The 20140-nt window shown below is 42.0% G+C and overlaps 1 protein-coding gene across 5 annotated transcripts in view; it reads right to left on the bottom strand.

Annotated features, from left to right (window-relative positions):
• Window positions 1-547: 547 nt before the first annotated feature.
• Window positions 548-20140, bottom strand: part of LOC146799312 (uncharacterized) — a 119240-nt gene continuing 99647 nt past the window's right edge. For 3 of the 5 annotated variants that reach the window (XM_085626858.1, XM_085626860.1, XM_085626859.1), the window contains 2 exons: window positions 2516-2581; window positions 548-845 (listed from right to left, as the gene is read on the bottom strand). In XM_085626858.1, coding sequence (XP_085482984.1) covers window positions 2540-2581 — 42 coding nt within the window. In that variant the 3' untranslated portion in view covers window positions 548-845; window positions 2516-2539. The remainder of the gene's footprint in view (window positions 846-2515; window positions 2582-20140) is intronic. The other 2 variants (XR_014968883.1, XR_014968884.1) reach the window with 1 other exon arrangement.

The following is a 20140-nucleotide window of genomic DNA, read 5'->3' as shown; positions in this document are numbered from 1 at the left end:
TAGGTGTTGAAAGGCATAAATCAGTAATTTGTATGTGAAGTGATGGATACCAGTTCTGATTTAGGTATTCTACAAGTATAGTGAAGTGATTCCACATGTTATTACACACTTTAGGCTAAAATCTTGTAGCACAGTGAGTTCCACTTGTGAGCACACTATTACCAGTGTATGGCATTATCCCACATTTTCTATGAAGTTGAGACTGTACAGTTTAAGTACTGAACACTAATATAAACCAATTCCCCATAAGAAGTAGCAAATACGGTATAAGAAAACCTAGATCAAAGGCAGGGAGGACACTTACATAAGAAAACATTGTCTGCAACCTAAAAGGCCCCCGATCCAAAAAAAAAAGAAAATAGAAGAAAAAATGAGCCTCTAGAGATATCACTGCAAGTCTGCTTTATGTACTGGTTTGGAGGGTAAGAAGCCATACGAAAGGAAAAAGCGAAATACATTACTGGAATTAATACCTAGGGCAAATAAAACATTTCTTAGCTGATAGTAAAAGAAAGTAAGGATTTTAGTAAACACACAGAGGCAAATATTATGCTTTAGATCTTACTTACTTTAATAATAGCATCCACTTAATCGCAACAAAACTATATTCCCCAACAATCAATAGAATTGCAAGCAATAGAATATTGGTCAACCAATCGAAGTTCAGAAATATACATAATGAAAAATATAATGGAGACAAGCAAACTCTCGCCTCTTGATGTGAAAATAGTCAATAACTATAATAAGAAAGGCATTATTGATGTTTCAAGAACAAAGAAAACTGCTCTCCAATCCAAAAAACTCAGCGAAATCTTCAATTTGATATGGGGATGTAGGTGTGGATACTGAAAATGAAATAAATTAGAAGATACAATTATGGAAGGAACAGAAATAAAAGACAAAGATGGGATAAGACTTTCATAAAATCAGGACTTTCCTTTACTATCGATTTAGGAAAATCCACATTTTTTGGCAAGACCGGACTACCCTTTTGTGTTTGCTTAAAGCATAGTGAAAGCAGTTACAGAAGTATGTTTCACAGTCATGCAATAAAATGTTCAGAAAGTAAATTTTGCTGAACAATCCACTGGTCTGAGAATGTCTTGGAAACTTGCTCCCACCCAAAAGGATTTTGAGACCAAAGCCCTCCTGAAGAAAAAAAGGAACCAAAATACCCATTTTACCCAAAGTGGTAGAAGGCACAGAAGCATGATTTTTTTGAGTGAAATTAACAGGTGGGATGCAGCGGAAACTAAACTTTACATCACAAAATGCAGATGCCCAGAATGAATTACTAACTGCCATTTATACCACATACTACAGGGGTATTAATAATGTTAATAGAAAAGGATGCTGGCACAATTGGATTCCCACTAGGCATCCATGACATATGTTTTTAATCATGGTATGGGTGTGAACCGAATAAAGATATTTAGGATATAGCCATCACCAACTTTACACTTGACTGGGCACCCTGGAATTCTCCAGAAAATTAAGGGCCTCATTTATGAGGCCATACTGTCACTTTTGCGCCACCGGAGCCTCATTTTTTTTACGTTGGGCTGGCATATTTATAAGGCCACGTAAAGCCACGTTACATGGCTTTTCATGACCTTATAAATATGTGTCCCGTTCACGCAGAAAACTGCGTGAAAGGGGAGTTCCCAGCAACATCCATGGCTTTTTGACACTGCCATAAAATTTACGAGAAATCGTAAGTCTGAGGCAGCACCAAAAACGAACACCTCCCCATCTCCTACTCTCCAGCCACGGTAATGCACTTTCGCTGCATAGGAAGCTGTCCTCATCTTCCACCTGGCGCCAGTGCAAACCACAGGCATTCAAATGCTTCCCTCTCTTCTGTATAAGTACTACTGCGAGTCAAACCTGAGGATGAACACCAGAATCTTTTTTTTTTTTTTTATATATATGTATATTATTTCCCATGTATTTTCTCACACCGCTATGGTCTTAAAGTTACTGCTTCCTCTAAGTGCAGCCTAAAGCTCTTGATATATGACATATGCGTCCAACCATAATTTTTCACTTTCAACCCTTGAGCTGATCAAGTGACCTGGCTGGATTGGTGGTCTAGCAGTGAAGAGATGGTTTAACTGATTCTAGTATCTATCATAAATTGAGAATATAGCTCAATTGTCACAATACCTAATCTCCTTTAAGTCATGTATTACTCCCACCAGCCAGAGCTCGCAGACTCCACCAATGATCGCAACCAACCTCAATTGATTTAGTCCACCATAAGGAAACTAGAATGACAGCATGGAATGGTTAGCGCACAAGGCTAATCCCAATAACTAATGGTAACCAATAACACTGGAGTAACCACTAAACATAGGTTCTGCAGCAGTATGCTGCCTGGCGTAAAGCGATTTGATGCCTAATCAAGAGCAGTAAGGACTATATAAATGCAATTACAATGACAACACGTACACCATTAAAGCCTAAATACCCTTACATATTTTTTAAATGTATGTCAACGGCTGAATACACTGACCTTATAAAGCAATGTTTTCTTAGTTCACTGGTCCTGCTCCTCGGCAACTACCTGTCTAGAAGTTGTCTGGAAGAAACAAAAATACTTCAAACATTTACATCAAGGCAAAAATACATTGTGCTGCTCATTTTCACAATTCAAGAGAATTTAATCTGCTGTTATTCTTGAATCCTAAAGCCTTCAATCTGGCCCCGTCACTTTGGGTAGAAGCAGTATTGAAATGTTGATAGGGGATTACCGTACATGTGCTACATTTTGGATGTTATCAGGTAAAGGTGCCAACAATGGATTTAACTTCATGAAAAATTTTACATTTATAGATCTACGGGATACTCTACTGCAGCATCATAAATTAATAATCACAGTTATATTTTGACTTTCCACAAAGAAAACAATGTCAACAAATCCGGGTGTATGTCCTATTGTTATATTTAGAGCCGACAATCTTCATTGTTGGCAGAAGATGCTGTGAAGTTTTGCTGATGAATACAGCAACAGAATGAGCTTTAAAATGTATTGGTTACCTCGTACTACACTAAGGATTATGCGCCGAAACATACGGCGCTAAGAAAGGCATCCACAGATCTACTAATCTATGCTTGACAAGATACATGATCTTGATCACATGGATCCATTTATGAAAGGGTCATTAATCTTCGAAAGATTGTTTTGTCCTGAAGATGGTCTTATAGATTTACTACAAGAAAGTGTGGAAATATGGATTTTCCTGATCAGTTATGTCCCCTATCTTGGACCCCAACGGTTCTATATGCATGTTACAAGTACATGTATGTTCCCTCCAGTTCCAGTTTCTAAGACGCAAACATATGTGTGTCTACCGTCAAACATGTTCTCTGTCAGATCCGCCATCAATGGGCTGGATATTCGATTCCTAAGTATGAAAGGCCACCGACTTTATATGGCTAAGTTACTTCATTTTTACAGTTCAGGCGAGTAGGCCCGATTCTGTCCTCAAAGCCTTTCCCTGCTCTCTGTCTCTGACAGCTTCAGCTTGAGCTCGCATCTGTATCCATGAACTTTGTCCTACTCCCTGTGCAGCTAACGGTGCCTGCCTCGGCCAGTTTTCGCCTGTCTGCCAAGAAGTTGTATTTCACCTTCGAATTATCTATTTTGCTCTTCAGCCGATGCATTCCTGTCCAGTGATTTAGGTAAACATTTCCTTTAGCTCACAAGCAAGGGACTTAGCCTTTCCGTCCTCCTGCAAGTGATTCATAGCCCTGTTGCCATGGAAAGTTTTCTGCCCCTCGCATCTCATATAGACACTTAGACGCTTGTACACGTACACAGTCAGTATAGAATAGATTCTGTCCGAGAGTCTCTCCCCTTGTGGATAACACAGTTCTTTAAACATAGGATGTTAGATATGATTTGGGATTAGGTTGACTTGACCCCAGACTTCTCGTCTCCACATGTAGAGTTAAATGTCAAGTCCCCTTCACCCCCTAGTTGCACGTCAATTACACGTCATGCTGCCGCGCGCGCATCTATGCCAAGTATTATCTTATAGATCCACCTATGTCTGATAATTCTAACCAATCATGTTTCTTTTATTCCTTATTACGCCTAGTTTCGATTATGTCACTGTCACGTCATTTTTCTTATCAAATGTTACGCCTTCTACATTCGTTTCATTGTAATGCACTTATTATAAAAATACATGTCTGTTAATGAATTATTGTACTTCACTTCCTGAACCTTCGTGGTGACGGAACCTGAGGGCCGCGACTCGAGTCGGCCATTTTGAATAAAGCCCATTAGAAAACCTCTTATACCACGGATTCTGCCTCTTGTTATTTTGAGCTATTTACTTTAATTTAAGATTCCGCATGAAATTCAGTCCGGTAATATTTATTTTATTTACCACATAATGGCGCCCGAACAGGGACACTTTCTCATCTCACGCGCCGGCGGTGCGTTGCAGGCCCGGTCTCCTGCCACAGCTGGACGGACCATAAACGCGTACCAGCAGGATTTCCTGTAAGCTCCCTCCGGTCAAGCGGGGGCGACTGAGGCTGCGATCAACCCAGACGAGGCGGTGAGAAGTGCGAAGTATCCCGACCAGAGCCTAGCTGAGAGAGCAAGATCCGAGGTATACAGAGGCCCACCAGGTTTTCCGAAATCCCGACGTGCAGAGGGTCCGATGTCCGCAGTTATCGAGTCCTGTCCATTCTCTGAGGCCTTCCGTTTCAAGGAGCTACTCGGTGAGTACCATCGCCGAGGAGGCGTGTTGACGCGCACATAGGTTGTGCCGGTCAAGACGGATTTGGGTACACAAATCCGGTCTGCACTGTTTAGCAGTGTATATGTACTGTTTAGCAGTATATCAAGTATTCCGAAGTATTCAGTTATTGTCAAGAATTCAGCGTGGTGATTAGTTAAGCAGACTGTCATCATTGTCGATCATTGTTATAATGTTTAATGTTTAATGTTTAAAGTATTCAGAAAATGTCTTGCATATTGTGGTATGAATGACTGTTCATTGTTCACTGTTCATTATTGTGTTTCTCGTATTAAGCAAGTTCAAGAGTAAGTATCAGATCAGTTGTCAATATGCCGCTCTTTTCGAAGTTAAGACAGATTACTACCAGAAAAGGGGTGCTTGAAGAAGCAGTCCCTATTCCTCCTAGAGACACTCCAGGACATTTCATGTATCATAAACATGGCTTAGACGCCATATTGTTTCTTGATCTATGGGTAGATTATACCAAAGGATTACCGGAAAGTCAAAGGTGGCCCATAGCGGGAACCTGGGATGCAGAGTGCATCATGAAAGTGGAGGAAGAGTTATGGAAAAGAAAGGTCAGACAGTCACAGAAAGACGCTGTTGAGTTATGGCGTAAAGAATCTCATAGACGAACAGAAAAAGCACGTAGACAAGAAGAGAGGAGTAAAGAAAGTTCAAATAAAGTTCAAGAAAATCTATTAATTGAGGAAGGTATCCGAGTGAAATCAGAACAAGTGAATAGACAAAGAAATGCTCTTATGAATGGTATGTATCCCCTTCTAGCCGAAGGACTACCTAAGGCTGCTCCAGAGATACCAAAAGACTTGCCACCCCCGTTATTTCCAATTAAGGTACATCCAAAGGGGCATCCCAGAACCGCAGAAGATGTTTTTCTTTCCTCATATCTAGATGACGCAGCTCCCGAGTATGCTAACGCTGCACCACATAGACCGTCTGGCGGAGGGGTTCAACGTCAGGATCAGGTATCTGTCCCCGTGCAACAGCAAGTCCCGATACAAGCATCGGCAAGCACATCTGTTTCCGCATCTGTCTCCGCAGTCGACTCTACAGGGGTATCGACACCCATAGTTGCTGTGTCACGTTCGACGAACCCATTCACACCCGACGCCCCAGATGGGGCCACGGGAGGTGCTAGCAGTACTTTCACACCACCTAGAATAAATAAACTTGTTTTTCAAGAGTCAGCACATTCACGTACACCTAAGTTCGTAAATGAACGTACGCTTAAGGAACTCCTTGTAAATTGTAGATATGACCCCGTGGTCGGTAAAGAGGACGAAATGGTCCTGGCATCATTACGTATCAGACGAGCCGCAGAGTATTTAGCAAGGTTACCAGGGATGACTACGCATCTGGATAACATATATCATTTTGTTCAAACAGGACGAGATCCAGGATGTATTAACAGAGCTATGGAATTCCAGAAAGTAGAAATACAGGGGGAACTGTTACGTTTCCTCATAAACTGTGTGATCAGAAATCAAGATCGTCCGGGGGTAGACCGGAATGCAATGCTTATTCTTACAAGATGGAGTCAGAATATATCAGAAGGGAGACACGATAAGCAAAATTGTATAATAGCCATGTGCCGAAAAATACGTAAAGAAATAGAGCGTATTCATGAAGAGAGATTGGGAATAGACGAGTTTGAGCAAGATGAAGTGTCCGAATCAGGGAATTCTGCAAGACAGTCAGAGACCATAGCCTATGTAGGCAGAGGAAGATCTTGTGAAAATACTAGATGTTTTTCTGATCCAATACACTCTGTATGTCCAAATAATAGCAGAACGTATCCGACGCCTGTAATAAATCTGAAATCTCCTGAACATTCGTTTCAAGCCGCAGATAAAATACTACGAGAACGAAGAGGTTACCACCTCCTCGATTCCATAGATGAGCAAGAATTAGCCAGATCAGCCGTTCACTGGATTGTTAGTCCTGAAAAATACGGTGATGAGACCGTAGCACACACGTTTCTCAACCTCAGTACAGATGAACAACGTTTAGCTGGAATCTATATGATTCAGCAACTCCTCATATTATATAAGAGCCAACATGCTGACCCTGGTCCTTTACCTGATATATTAACGGAACTACTCACGAACAGATGGAGAGGTTCTAGTAACAAGCTAATTAAAGAGATATTAGTGTCACGTAAGCAGTATGTCCTTTTTGTAAGTCCGGATTCTCTCTCCTTGCCCCCCAGAGAAAGAGCACCGTACTACATGGATAGACAAAATCCTTTACGGGAAGTGCACCCAATAAAAGGCGAAGACAATGAGTTTCACCGTGTATTTGTTTACACACCCATATCAAAAATGGAATTATTAGAAATGAAGAAAGTAGTACCTAGTCATGACAAAGACCCAGCGGGTTTCCACCGAGAAATTAAAGACATGTTACTGATGGGAGAGTACACCTTTCCTGATATTATGACGATATTAAAGGTGCTTTTGCCTGCTGGCATATATGAAAAACTGAAAGAAAAAGAGTGGGAAGTGGGAGACCAAAAGATAGACTGGACAGCATTAGCAGAGGAAGAAAGGGGCCGAGCTGCAGGTTCAGGGCTCGGGGATAAAGTTAAACTATTACCAGGTTTACTAGTACAGGTACTGCCACGTTTATTAACTACAAAAAAGGAAGATTGGGGTGCAATCACAGCCTGTAAACAAAAGCAAGATGAAGACACAAGCGATTATTATGCTCGATTTGAAAAATGTTTTGGTATAAATAGTGGTATAAAAGCAAGTAGTGACTCATATCCACATTTATTTGTGACAAAATTAGTGGAAAATGCATTGCCTCCAGTGAAGAATAGAATATTGAAATTCGAGAGTACCTGGCAAAGTAACACTCCGTCGCAAATGCTACAAATGTTACAGTATCATCACAATAGAATTAGGGATGAACAAGAACACGAGCATAGACGCATGAAGGATACAAAAATGAAAATGCTAGTTTCTCAGACAGTACCAGCAGATGGTCACAAAAAGGGTGTGACACATTCTGGTGATTCTGCAGTTCCTGTAAAAGGAACCTGCAATTACTGTAAACAACTAGGCCATTATGTACATGATTGTCAAGTCCTGAAACGTAATATAGCTACAGGTATTGCAAAAGAGAGACCACGATTAGTTAGACAAGATCAGAATGAACAAGGAGCTATGCAGCATGGACAGTCCGTGCCAGTTCAGCAACAGTCTATGCCAGCCTCACAGCAACCCATACAGTTTGTGCCAGCTGCACCACCGTTGCCTGCTACTGCCACACAAACCACAACACAACAAATGTATCAGACTGCACAGTATGAATACCCTGAGTATCAGCGTTACGCATGAACCAGCCTAGAGAGGGAAGTTGACTTACCGCTTATCGAGATTCCGGTAGATCAAGAAGGACCTTATGTACATAGTGAATTATTAGGTCAAGATAGAAAATTCTTACTCGATACAGGGGCAAGTCGAACAACCATAAAACGTAGTGAAGTTCCAGGGGCACCCCTCTCAGGCTCTCAAAATGTTTCCCTTGGTTTTTCAGGAAAACCTATTGTTAATGAAGTATCACAGCCTCTACCACTTACGATAGGACCTTTGACACGAACTACAGATTTATTGCTTACTAAATCATGCCCAGAAAATCTGTTAGGAATTAAAACTCTGAAAGCACTAGGAGCCATAATATGTTGTTCTCCGGAAGGAGTAAGGTTGTTTTTGCGTGATTTTAAAGGTCACTATGTGTCTAGAGACATGGATCCCCGACTACAGACTTTACCAGTACATCTATGGGCACAAGGCCCTACGGACGTTGGCTGCATGAACATTACACCCTATCGAGTTACATTGAAAGCAGGAGTGGTACTACCACGGATGCGACAATACAAGTTACCGCATGATGCTGTAGTGGCTTTGTTGAAAATCATTGATGAGCTAATTGCCCAGGGAGTAGTTGTAGAAACAGACTCCAATGTATGTAATTCACCGATAATTCCGATTCTTAAACGAACTGATCCTACTGCTCCACCAGTGTACCGATTGGTTATTGATTTGCGTGAACTAAACAAGTGTATTGTACCACAATTCCCTGTGGTCCCCGATATATCATCATTGTTGACAGCAATTGATTCCGAAGCAACATTTTTTACTGTAATTGATCTCAAGAATGCCTTTTTCAGCGTCCCAATAGATCCGGAAAGCCAATACTTGTTCGGATTCAGTTTAAATGGGCGCAGCTTTAAATTCTCACGCGCTCCCCAAGGATTTACAGAAAGCCCCAGCATCTACAGCCAAGCATTGAAACGAGAACTTGACAGTATACACATGCCAGTCAATACTGCACTGCTTCAATATGTCGATGATCTGCTGATCACCGCGAGAAGCGAGCCAGAATGTGAAAAAGCTTCTCTGACAGTTTTACATTTCCTAGCCGACAAGGGGCACAAGGTGTCCCCTTCTAAGCTGCAATTCTGTGTTCAGCGAGTTATTTATCTTGGTCACTCGCTGTCCAAGGAGGGAAGGCAGCTTACACCAGATCGCATCCAGTTAATTGCTAACATGTCAATACCCCAGACACAAAAGGAAGTGCGGGCTTTCATAGGCCTCACTTCATATTGTAGGCAGTGGATCCCTCAGTACGCATTTCTAGCAAAACCACTCATTCAGTTAACCACACAGGAGGCAGTCACATCGACTGTTCTCCCTTGGACTCAGGAACATACACAAGCTTTTGAAAGCCTAAAGGAAGCTTTATGTCAAGCACCTGTTTTAGCAACACCATGTTATAGCAAACCTTTTACACTCTTTGTTACAGAACGCGAAGGTACTGCCTTGTCAGTACTCACTCAGGATCAAGCAGGATCACGCAAGCCATGTGCTTATTTTTCCAGTACATTAGATCCCGTAGCTCAGGCTTTGCCTGCGTGCCTGAAATCAGTGGCAGCGACAGCTTTAGCAATCAGACAAAGCGATGCCATAGTATTAGGACACCCATTGACAGTTCAAGTACCACATGCAGTAGAGGTTCTTGTGAACCGAACACAAACACAACACTTGACCATAGCAAGACTTACCGGTTATGAACTAACATTGTTTCAACCACACATAGAGATCCGACGGTGTAATACATTGAATCCTGCTACACTATTACCTGTAATTGGAACAGACCCACTAGCTCATGATTGTGTTGAAATCATTGAAATAAAGACGAAACCTAGACAAGACTTGACAGACGTTCCATTGTTAGATCCAGACCTGACGTTGTATGTAGACGGATCATGCATGAGAGCAAGTACAGGAGATTTAGTGGCCGCGTATGCAGTCACAACAGACACTGAAGTTATTGAGACACATTGTATAGATACTCTGTCAGCCCAAGCAGCAGAACTTATTGCTCTAACGCAAGCCTGTATTCAAGCCACAAATAAAAAAGTTAATGTATACACTGACTCACGTTATGCATTCGGAGTTGTACACGACTTCGGCGTGCTGTGGCGAGAGAGAGGTTATCTAACGTCCCATGGTGCCCACATTCAGCACGGACCCCTCATTCATGCCTTGTTAGACGCAATACATCTACCCACTGCTATATCAATTATGAAATGTAAAGCACACACGAAGGTTACTGATACCATTTCTCAAGGCAATGATTTAGCTGACAGAACAGCTAAACAGACTGCTCAGAATCGCACATTAGACATGACAAAGCCAATAGTTCAGACACCAACACAGTGTATGACAATTAAGGATCCCACACTTGACGTAATTGACATACAGACACATGCCACAGCAGAAGAAATAAAGAAATGGACTGAACTAGGAGGGATCCAGACAGATCAAGGATGGATGACGAAGGAGAAATCTGTATGGTTTCTCCCTGATTCCATGGTTCAAGCCATTATAGCTACAGTTCACAGTCCAGCACATTTAGGAGAGAAGGCTATGCTAGACAGCATTCAGCACATTTGGTTCAACAAACATTTACGAGCAGCAGCTAAACAAAAAGTTCGTACCTGTATGATATGTTGTCAGTTTAATCCAGGAAAGAGTGTTCCCGTAGAGCAGGGTGGATTTCAGCCTCCTGACCATCCTTTTGAAGTCCTCCAGATGGATTATATTCAGATGGAACGTTGTCGAGGATTCAAATATGTCCTCGTAGTTGTCTGCGCTCTCTCCCGTTGGACAGAGGCGTATCCCGTATCAGATTACACTGCCCCGACTACTGCCAAGCAGCTAGTTCGAGAATTCTTCCCACGGTACGGTTTACCACGTGTTGTATATTCAGATAACGGTCAGCCTTTCTCATCCGAATTAATGAAACATGTCTCACTCTTGTTGGGATATCAGTGGAAATTCCACTGTGTCCGACACCCCGAGGCAGCAGGTCTCGTAGAAAGACATAACCAGACACTGAAAATCAGACTGTCCAAAATATGTAGAGAGAAAGGTGTCGACTGGATAGTAGCATTACCAGTTGCACTCTTTTACATGAGAATGGTAGCACACTCTAGAACAGGGCTATCCCCGTATGAGGTGATCTTTGGTAGACCACCGAATATGTGGGGGACGCCTATACCACGTAAAATAACTGATGTTGACTGTAATATGCTGACAGATTACCTGGCTTCCTTGATGTCTGCACTACAATCTTCTCGTTCACAGGTAGCTGCAGCCTTTCCCGACAACACTGAGGCGAAACCCCATGACGTTGTTCCGGGTAATCTTGTCTTTGTGAGAAACTTCGACAGGAAAAGTCAATTGGAGCCCAGGTGGAAAGCACCCAAGTTGGTCCTGTTGACCACAAGAACAGCCGTGAAGATCGAGGGACGAAAAGGGTGGATTCATTCCAGTCACGTCAAAAAATTTCATGGACTACCTTCAGATATAGACACTGTGCCCTGCACTCCCTCACAGACTGATTCAAAACTTCCTTTTGTTGAACAGAATGACTCTCAGTGCTATAAACAGAAACTCAGGTCCAGATCTAAACTGTCGGACGATTTGATTGTTTAAGTCCTCTCCAAGGTGAAGCGGTTGAATCTGTCCCGACATGTACCCCTTAGGTCTGAATCATGTAGAGTCCAGAATCATAATGAAACGACATGCTTATTGTAAATTACTGCGTAACCACTGTATTGTGACTTTATTAATTTTGTCTTCCTTGAGTTTTTTAATAGTTACTGCAAGTATATTGTTGCATATGTATTATCCTGTTTCTAAACGTGTTTTCAATATAACTGATGAACATTCTTTTAGTGACCTACCGCCACATGAATTATCTTATAGACTTGCGCTGCGCAATAACACATTCATTAGTATGTTACATCATTCCCATCAGACTAGTAATGCGACCAATTGTTGGGTGTGTGGCCGACTTCCTCCCTATCAGAATAACAAAGGAGTTCTGCCTTTCTTTCCACATCCATTCACACACAATGGCTCCTGTGGAGCATGGTTTAGTTTATTAAATTCCATAGACCCAGACACAGCAGTTTATCAACAACATTGGATATGGGGAAATCTGAATCTAGTTTTATTCAAAGTCTGTCACCCTAATAAGGAGGGTCACCCCAGTAGAACAGGAACTGATTTAGAAAATGAAGTGTATAAATTAGGTAATTTTACGCCTAATCTTATGATTCTGAATGTCAAATCCGAAGTTGAACTAATTCTGCCCACTATGTCAGTATTTCCAGTTAAGGGTGAATTATGTGTAAGAAAAGTTGGTTCCATACATATGGGCCATAGCCAATGCGTTACTACAGTAGAATATAGTGATCAAGGCAAATCTTCATTTAGAGCTTCTCGCCATTCTTACTTCATATGTGGTCAGACGGCATATATGCGTCTGCCTCTAGATTGGGATGGTACCTGTTACATAGCATTCCTTTTGCCACCTGTTTTCCTAGCTCCTCCTGATTATTATCGAGATGTTCATTTAGTACACAATAGAGAGCAAAGAGATCTCCCAGTTGTCGATTATACTGAGACAGCATGGGACAAGTATGTAGATTTCAATAAAGGTATCTTTCCCTATATAGGTACAATATCAAATAGTAAGCTGATACGCAGACTCACCAAGACTCTTGAAGCTGTAGTAAACGAGACTATAGCCGCCCTAGGCAATCTGACAGAGGAACAATCAGTGATGAGAATTGTTGTTCTCCAGAATCGTCTTGTCCTTGACGTCATCCTGGCCGATAGGGGCGGAGCTTGTAGGGTCATCGGATCCAGCTGCTGTATATTCATACCAGAGAATTCGCCATCTGTATATAAAGCTATAACACGCCTTCATAAGATTGTAAGCCAGATACACGAGAATCCAGGCACTTGGACGTGGTCCGGGTGGTTTTGGAGTGTGATATCAGCCTGGGGATGGAGAGTTTTATCCTTCCTAGGTATTGGCCTTCTTATGCTCTTCAGTTGTTGTCTATGCCTGCAATGTGGACCAGCGATTTGTGGTCTGTGTGCCACATCATGCATTCCATATCACAATTCTCGTTCAAAATACCGGAAGAAGAAGGAAGAAGAAATGATGCTCCATGAGCAAATCAATGGAATGATGAAGATTGATGTCTCGTGAAGGGCAAGAAGGGGACAAGGAGGGAATGTGGAAATATGGATTTTCCTGATCAGTTATGTCCCCTATCTTGGACCCCAACGGTTCTATATGCATGTTACAAGTACATGTATGTTCCCTCCAGTTCCAGTTTCTAAGACGCAAACATATGTGTGTCTACCGTCAAACATGTTCTCTGTCAGATCCGCCATCAATGGGCTGGATATTCGATTCCTAAGTATGAAAGGCCACCGACTTTATATGGCTAAGTTACTTCATTTTTACAGTTCAGGCGAGTAGGCCCGATTCTGTCCTCAAAGCCTTTCCCTGCTCTCTGTCTCTGACAGCTTCAGCTTGAGCTCGCATCTGTATCCATGAACTTTGTCCTACTCCCTGTGCAGCTAACGGTGCCTGCCTCGGCCAGTTTTCGCCTGTCTGCCAAGAAGTTGTATTTCACCTTCGAATTATCTATTTTGCTCTTCAGCCGATGCATTCCTGTCCAGTGATTTAGGTAAACATTTCCTTTAGCTCACAAGCAAGGGACTTAGCCTTTCCGTCCTCCTGCAAGTGATTCATAGCCCTGTTGCCATGGAAAGTTTTCTGCCCCTCGCATCTCATATAGACACTTAGACGCTTGTACACGTACACAGTCAGTATAGAATAGATTCTGTCCGAGAGTCTCTCCCCTTGTGGATAACACAGTTCTTTAAACATAGGATGTTAGATATGATTTGGGATTAGGTTGACTTGACCCCAGACTTCTCGTCTCCACATGTAGAGTTAAATGTCAAGTCCCCTTCACCCCCTAGTTGCACGTCAATTACACGTCATGCTGCCGCGCGCGCATCTATGCCAAGTATTATCTTATAGATCCACCTATGTCTGATAATTCTAACCAATCATGTTTCTTTTATTCCTTATTACGCCTAGTTTCGATTATGTCACTGTCACGTCATTTTTCTTATCAAATGTTACGCCTTCTACATTCGTTTCATTGTAATGCACTTATTATAAAAATACATGTCTGTTAATGAATTATTGTACTTCACTTCCTGAACCTTCGTGGTGACGGAACCTGAGGGCCGCGACTCGAGTCGGCCATTTTGAATAAAGCCCATTAGAAAACCTCTTATACCACGGATTCTGCCTCTTGTTATTTTGAGCTATTTACTTTAATTTAAGATTCCGCATGAAATTCAGTCCGGTAATATTTATTTTATTTACCACAAAAGTCCAAAACGTCCACTCATCTACCCATTTTCTATTTTACTGCTGTCCAAGCATTGCGATTGGAGGAAATCTAGGGCCTATGTATAGGCCATTCTTTCGTTATATTCGAGAAAGGGGTTTGTACATTGTTGACTAGTACCATGTGCTACATATGAAGATCAGATAGATATCCGTCATCAATGTGCTTGAAAAAGCATTTGTGCCCTTAACTTATACAAAAGGCTATAAATATAAAAATAAGAAACACACCCGGCTTTGTTGTGATTGTTTTCTTTGTGGAAAGTCAAAATTTACCCATGATAATTAATTTAAGATGCCACAGTAAAGTATCCCAATTATCTATAAATCTACAATTTTTTATGAAGTAAAATCCCTTGTTGGCACCTTTACCTGCTAATCTTCAGTACCCAAGCCCACAAGGGTATATTAGGTTGCCCTAATTTGTGATAACATTTTGAATGTGGCATTCCTGCAATAGAAATAAAGCTATAACACATTTGTGGAGTATTTTTTAAAAATAAAATACTTTGGTTACATTTATTGAAGAAATAAACAGCATGACAATTAAACAACAGAATAGGAACAATCACATCCAAACGTTATGTGCATCGATACATTCAGTCATAGAACTTGTTATGGCATAAACTAATCAATCATGGCAATTGATGTGAACGACACATCTACTTGAGGACTATATTTTTAAAGAGAAGAGTCCTAAACCATTAGCATTCGCAGTAGATGATGGTTCTATAAAACAAACTCCCTCCGTGCACTTCAAATCTTTAGGTGTCTATTTGGAGAGCCCCTTCTTTGGTAAGTGGGCACGTCAATCAATGAACAGCTGTCCATACCTCCTGGCCATTCTTTATTGTGGAGCTTTGCAGGCCTCATCTTGCATGGAGAAAGCCCAGGTAAATCAGAATCTTAGTGCCTCTGGCAAGTTCTAATCTGTTAACTAGAAGCAGCAGGACCGCTCTAGAGTGTAATACAATTCAAAAGCCCAACACTTTAGACAAGGTGTCGGTGAACTCCCACAATATTTGTGGACAACCAGACAGCCCTACACAACATGGAGGGGTCCCTCTGCACTGCAGCATCATGGGCAGTTTAGGAAAGCAAAACAAGTGAGAGAGAAAAGGGAATAATCCAAAAAATGGAGGGAGATCCTCCAAATCCCCTTGAAATACTTTAGAAAAACACAAGAAGGAGTACATCCAGGAGACTGGTCAGGGTCTCCAAAATACTGGGAAAAACGCGCACGGTGCGAAAAACGTTCTTTTCTTTAAAAGACCCCTCACTCACCAACCTAGTTGGTGACATGCTTCATCATTGGGGTCCCACCCGGATAGCCAAATGCCATCCGGGTGTGCTACAACACCTGATTACAGTGGAGCTGGTAGTTTTTTGTGGTGCAAGTGAATGAATTGTGAATTAAAAATGGGCCAGATGTACTCACTAAAAAGATTTATTCTGGAGCAACTGGCTGATGTCAAAAACTTTGCTGAGATACCTTTATTGGTTAGATTGACCAGTGGTATCTAAAAGTGAAATAAAGTGCTGGTAAGTGCAGAAGAAGGTCTACATGTTTCAACCTATGTGATGATATTACTAGGTTTTCGTCCGGACCGAATGATGTGACCCGGGCGGTGTACACACGCTAAGGTGTACCCTACCCTTCATCACAGAAACCTAACCATTTTCTCACGGTCAGGTGTCCTGTCATCCCAATTGAAGACAGGAAAAATCTGTAAAAGATAAACACAAAATTACAAGCAAACGCAATGCTACGTGTGTAATACAGTGTTTAAATGTGGAAAAAGCTCCTTGAGTTCCCAGTAGTATGCAACAAGAACATACACATCAAGAGGATTTCCCCTAAATTGTAGCGGTAAAAATACATGGGTGATCCAATAACCGATTCAGCTACTGAAAGTTAGATTATTACACATTCATAATCGTATGGTACAATGAGCGTTAATACGCCATTGAAATGCAAATGCATTAAGTTAATCCACAGGGAATAAATAGTGCCTGTGAAAAACTCATACAAACCCACTCTCATCAATCATTCAAAATGGGTGTTATTGCTCTCAAACATAATCGTGAGGGCGTGCGTTGTTTAGCATGCATGCTAAATGTCTCAGCATAAGAAAAATGGTACGAATGAACATATGGGAGGGGAGGAAATGCTTACTAAAAGACGCGTAATAGCGTGCCTCATGGGAGTCGGAGTCGTGGGTACAGCTCAGGAAACACGATCTGAAGGAGATTGGCAAGGGACAAAAGCGGTGAGAACACCACAGGGGCGCATTAAGGAAAGTATTCGATTTTATCCATGTGGCCACAAGGCGTTGTACTTACATCGTGGAGCTGATCACCGGCTTGTACGCCTACCCTAAGCGACCCGTATCTGCTCCCCGAGGGTTGCCGAGTCCCAGCGTCTATGCAAGTTAAATGCAAGGTACTTCCTGGAAACGGGACGAAGGGGGCGTGATGACGTGAGTCATGTGACCGACGTGCGTAGACAGCGCTGCGTGGTAGGCATGGTGATGAGGTGTCGACACTCATCGTGCTTTATTGACAAGCAACAAAGACGGAAAGTTAAGGCTAAGCTAAAGAGGTGAAAAAAAGGAGTGACACTCATGCGTTAAGCCGAATCATGCAATTCCAAGACAGTGAAACGGAATCATACACGGGATGGGCTGATTGTAGTGATTAAAGGACGTGAAAAGCGCCAAAGGGGAAAGGCGCACTAAGGGGCACAATCTACTATTAACTAAGTAAAAAAGTGCCTAATCTCGGGAGTGTGTAAATCACTCTAAATCGAGCGCTATGGTCATCCATACAGTGGTTCACATAAAATCAGATCAAACAGTAACAAATGGGTATCATAGTATATAATACTTGATTAAAGAGTGGAAACAAAAGTGGTTACTACGTGATAGACCAGTTGGCGCTACTATTTTTGAGATTGAATGCCAGACATGGAGTCGCGCCTCATATCCATACAGATAGCTATGCCCAATGAGTGGAGGTCCAGTTAACAATAAAGTCTCAATTCATCTGAAAGAATACCATGTCTCATGGTGGATAGAAACATGATAAAGTTATTTAGAAAGAACTATATGCCACGGAATATTATCGTTCAGGCCATCTTTATGGGTGGATAATCTGTAAATCCATCTTTGTTCCTTTTCAAAAAGACGTTCTTGAATCTTTGTGCCTGTTTTTATCTGTTCAATAACAGTCCATTTCATATCGTTGGTGGTATGGTTATATTCAAGGAAATGTTCAGTTAGTTTGGTTGTCATCCTTTTGCACCTTATTGTACTGCGGTGTTCACACATTCTTTGCTTCACCTTTCTACAGGTCATCCCTATATATTTCAAATTGCAAGGGCATTTTATCAGATAGACCACATTGGTACTATTGCAATTCGTATGGGTCCGCTGGCTCCACGTTTTGCCTGGTTCCAATGCCAACGTTTTCGTGTTTACGGTCAAGTGGCATACACTGCAGTTGCCACATTGCTAATGCCCCACTATGTTCGGTAGGCCCCAGGCATTGGTTACCGTTGGTGTCCCTATCTGTGGGCAGTCTTTTGGACGTGTGTTCACCAAGGCATCTTTCAAACTTCTTGCTTTTTTGAAGGAGAATAGGGGGTTCTCCCAGTGTAGATTACCTGTATTAATGATAGACCAATGTTTATTGATTGATTTACTCATTAGATTGGACGCTGTGTTGTAGGTGGTTACACACGTTAATGGTATTTCATCATCCCTCTGTATTCTAACCTCTAGGAGGGCTTCTCTGGGTTGATTTCGTACTCTCTTTTGGCATTAATTGAGTATTTTTTCCGGATAGCCTCTGTTAGAAAGTTTATTAGTCAGGACCCTTGCTTGGTCACGATAGTCTGTGATTTTGCTGCAGTTGCGGTGCAGTCTAAGGTATTGACCATAAGGGAGATTTTCCCTCAGGGGTCTAGGATGGAAACTCTCAAATCTAAGAAGATTGTTTCTCGCACTGGGTTTATGATGAGTACTAGTCTCCAAGCGGCCATTCTCTTTGGTTATCACCAGATCCAGGAATATTAAGGTATTAGGATCCATCGTGTGGGTAAATCTCAAATTTTGATCACAGGTGTTAATCCATGTGCAGAATTCGGTTAGAGTCTCAGGGGATCCCTGCCAGATGACAAGGACATCGTCGATGTATCCTCTCCAGAAAGCGATGTTGGAAATATACGGATTCAGTGCATCCAGTATGAATCGTTTCTCGAAGTCAAAGACATAGAGCCCTGCCACACTAGGAGCGAAGGTGCTCCCCATCGAAGTGCCTTCCCTCGTACTCAAAATAATTTCTCTTCAAGGCCAGTCTTGCGCAATCCAAGATAAAACCTTTCGGTGTACTAAATGTCCAGGAGGTTTCATCTAATGCTGTCTTAAGTACTCTCAGGGTGTCATCCTGTGGGATGTTTTTGTAAAGGCTTTCAATGTCGAAGGAAACTAAGATGGTATTTTCATCCACTGTGATGTCTTCAAGTAGTTTGAGCAGACTTTTTGTATCCTGTAGATAGGTAGAGGTGTTTTGTACCAAGGTTTTGAAAAAGAAATCACAAAAACGTGACACTGGTTCCAGTAGGGAGCCTATACCAGACACAATCGGTCTACCGGGTGGAGGGATCTTATTCTTGTGCATTTTGGGTAGAATGTAAAAGTATGGGATCTTCCCCTCACTGTTACTAAGAAAGGCAGCTTCCTGTTTGGAAATAAGACCCATAGTTTCTGCGTCTTCTACTAGTGATTTTATTTCTTGTTTCAGATCATTAGTAGGGTCAGTTTGTAAGGCTCAATAGTTTTTCTTGTCAGAAAGCAATCTCTGACATTCAGCATGGTAGGAAACTTTGTCCTGGATCACTATGCAACCACCTTTATCCGCTTGTATTATCACAATAGTGTCACAAGTTCTCAGATTTTCCAAAGCAGAGGTTTCTTCTTCGCTCATATTTTGAAATGGTTGTTTAGGGACTAAGCTTTCAATGTCATTGAAAACAGCCTGTTCAAAAGTGGCGATCTCCACTGAGATCATATGTGGTGGAGGGGTAAAGGTGGATTTTATGCGTAGTCCGGTTTCGTTAGAATCCTCCAACGCAGGTTCTCCTTGTTTTTCAAAGAACGCCTTTAGTCGCAATTTTCTGAAAAAAACTGCCAATTCACAGTGTAGTTGGAACTTGTCCAGGCGTGTGGTCGGGACGAAACCCAAACCTTTGTTAAGGACCTTCTCTTCCATAATTGACAGCGGTCTAGTTGAAAGGTTAGTAACTAGACTCTGCTGTTGCTCGTTCCTGCTTGGGGTTCTTTTGTTTTGTTCCGTGTGTGAATGCCCACTACGTCCTCTTCTTCCCAATGTACTTGATTGATACCCTTCCTTCTTCCCCTCCTGCCCCTGCCTAAAAAAGGCGGTCTGAAGGCGTTTGGGGGAAACATTGGTTGTGGGAATGGTGGTTGCGGGAATGGTGGTTGCCATCCATACATCGGGTACGGTTGTTGTGGATTGTATGGGCCTTGAAATCCAGATGG

This window comes from Triturus cristatus, chromosome 9 (genome assembly GCF_964204655.1).
Source record: "Triturus cristatus chromosome 9, aTriCri1.1, whole genome shotgun sequence".
Lineage (NCBI taxonomy): Eukaryota > Metazoa > Chordata > Amphibia > Caudata > Salamandridae > Triturus > Triturus cristatus.
Note: the sequence above shows the minus strand (reverse complement) of the source record. Positions and strands in the feature narration are given on the sequence as shown.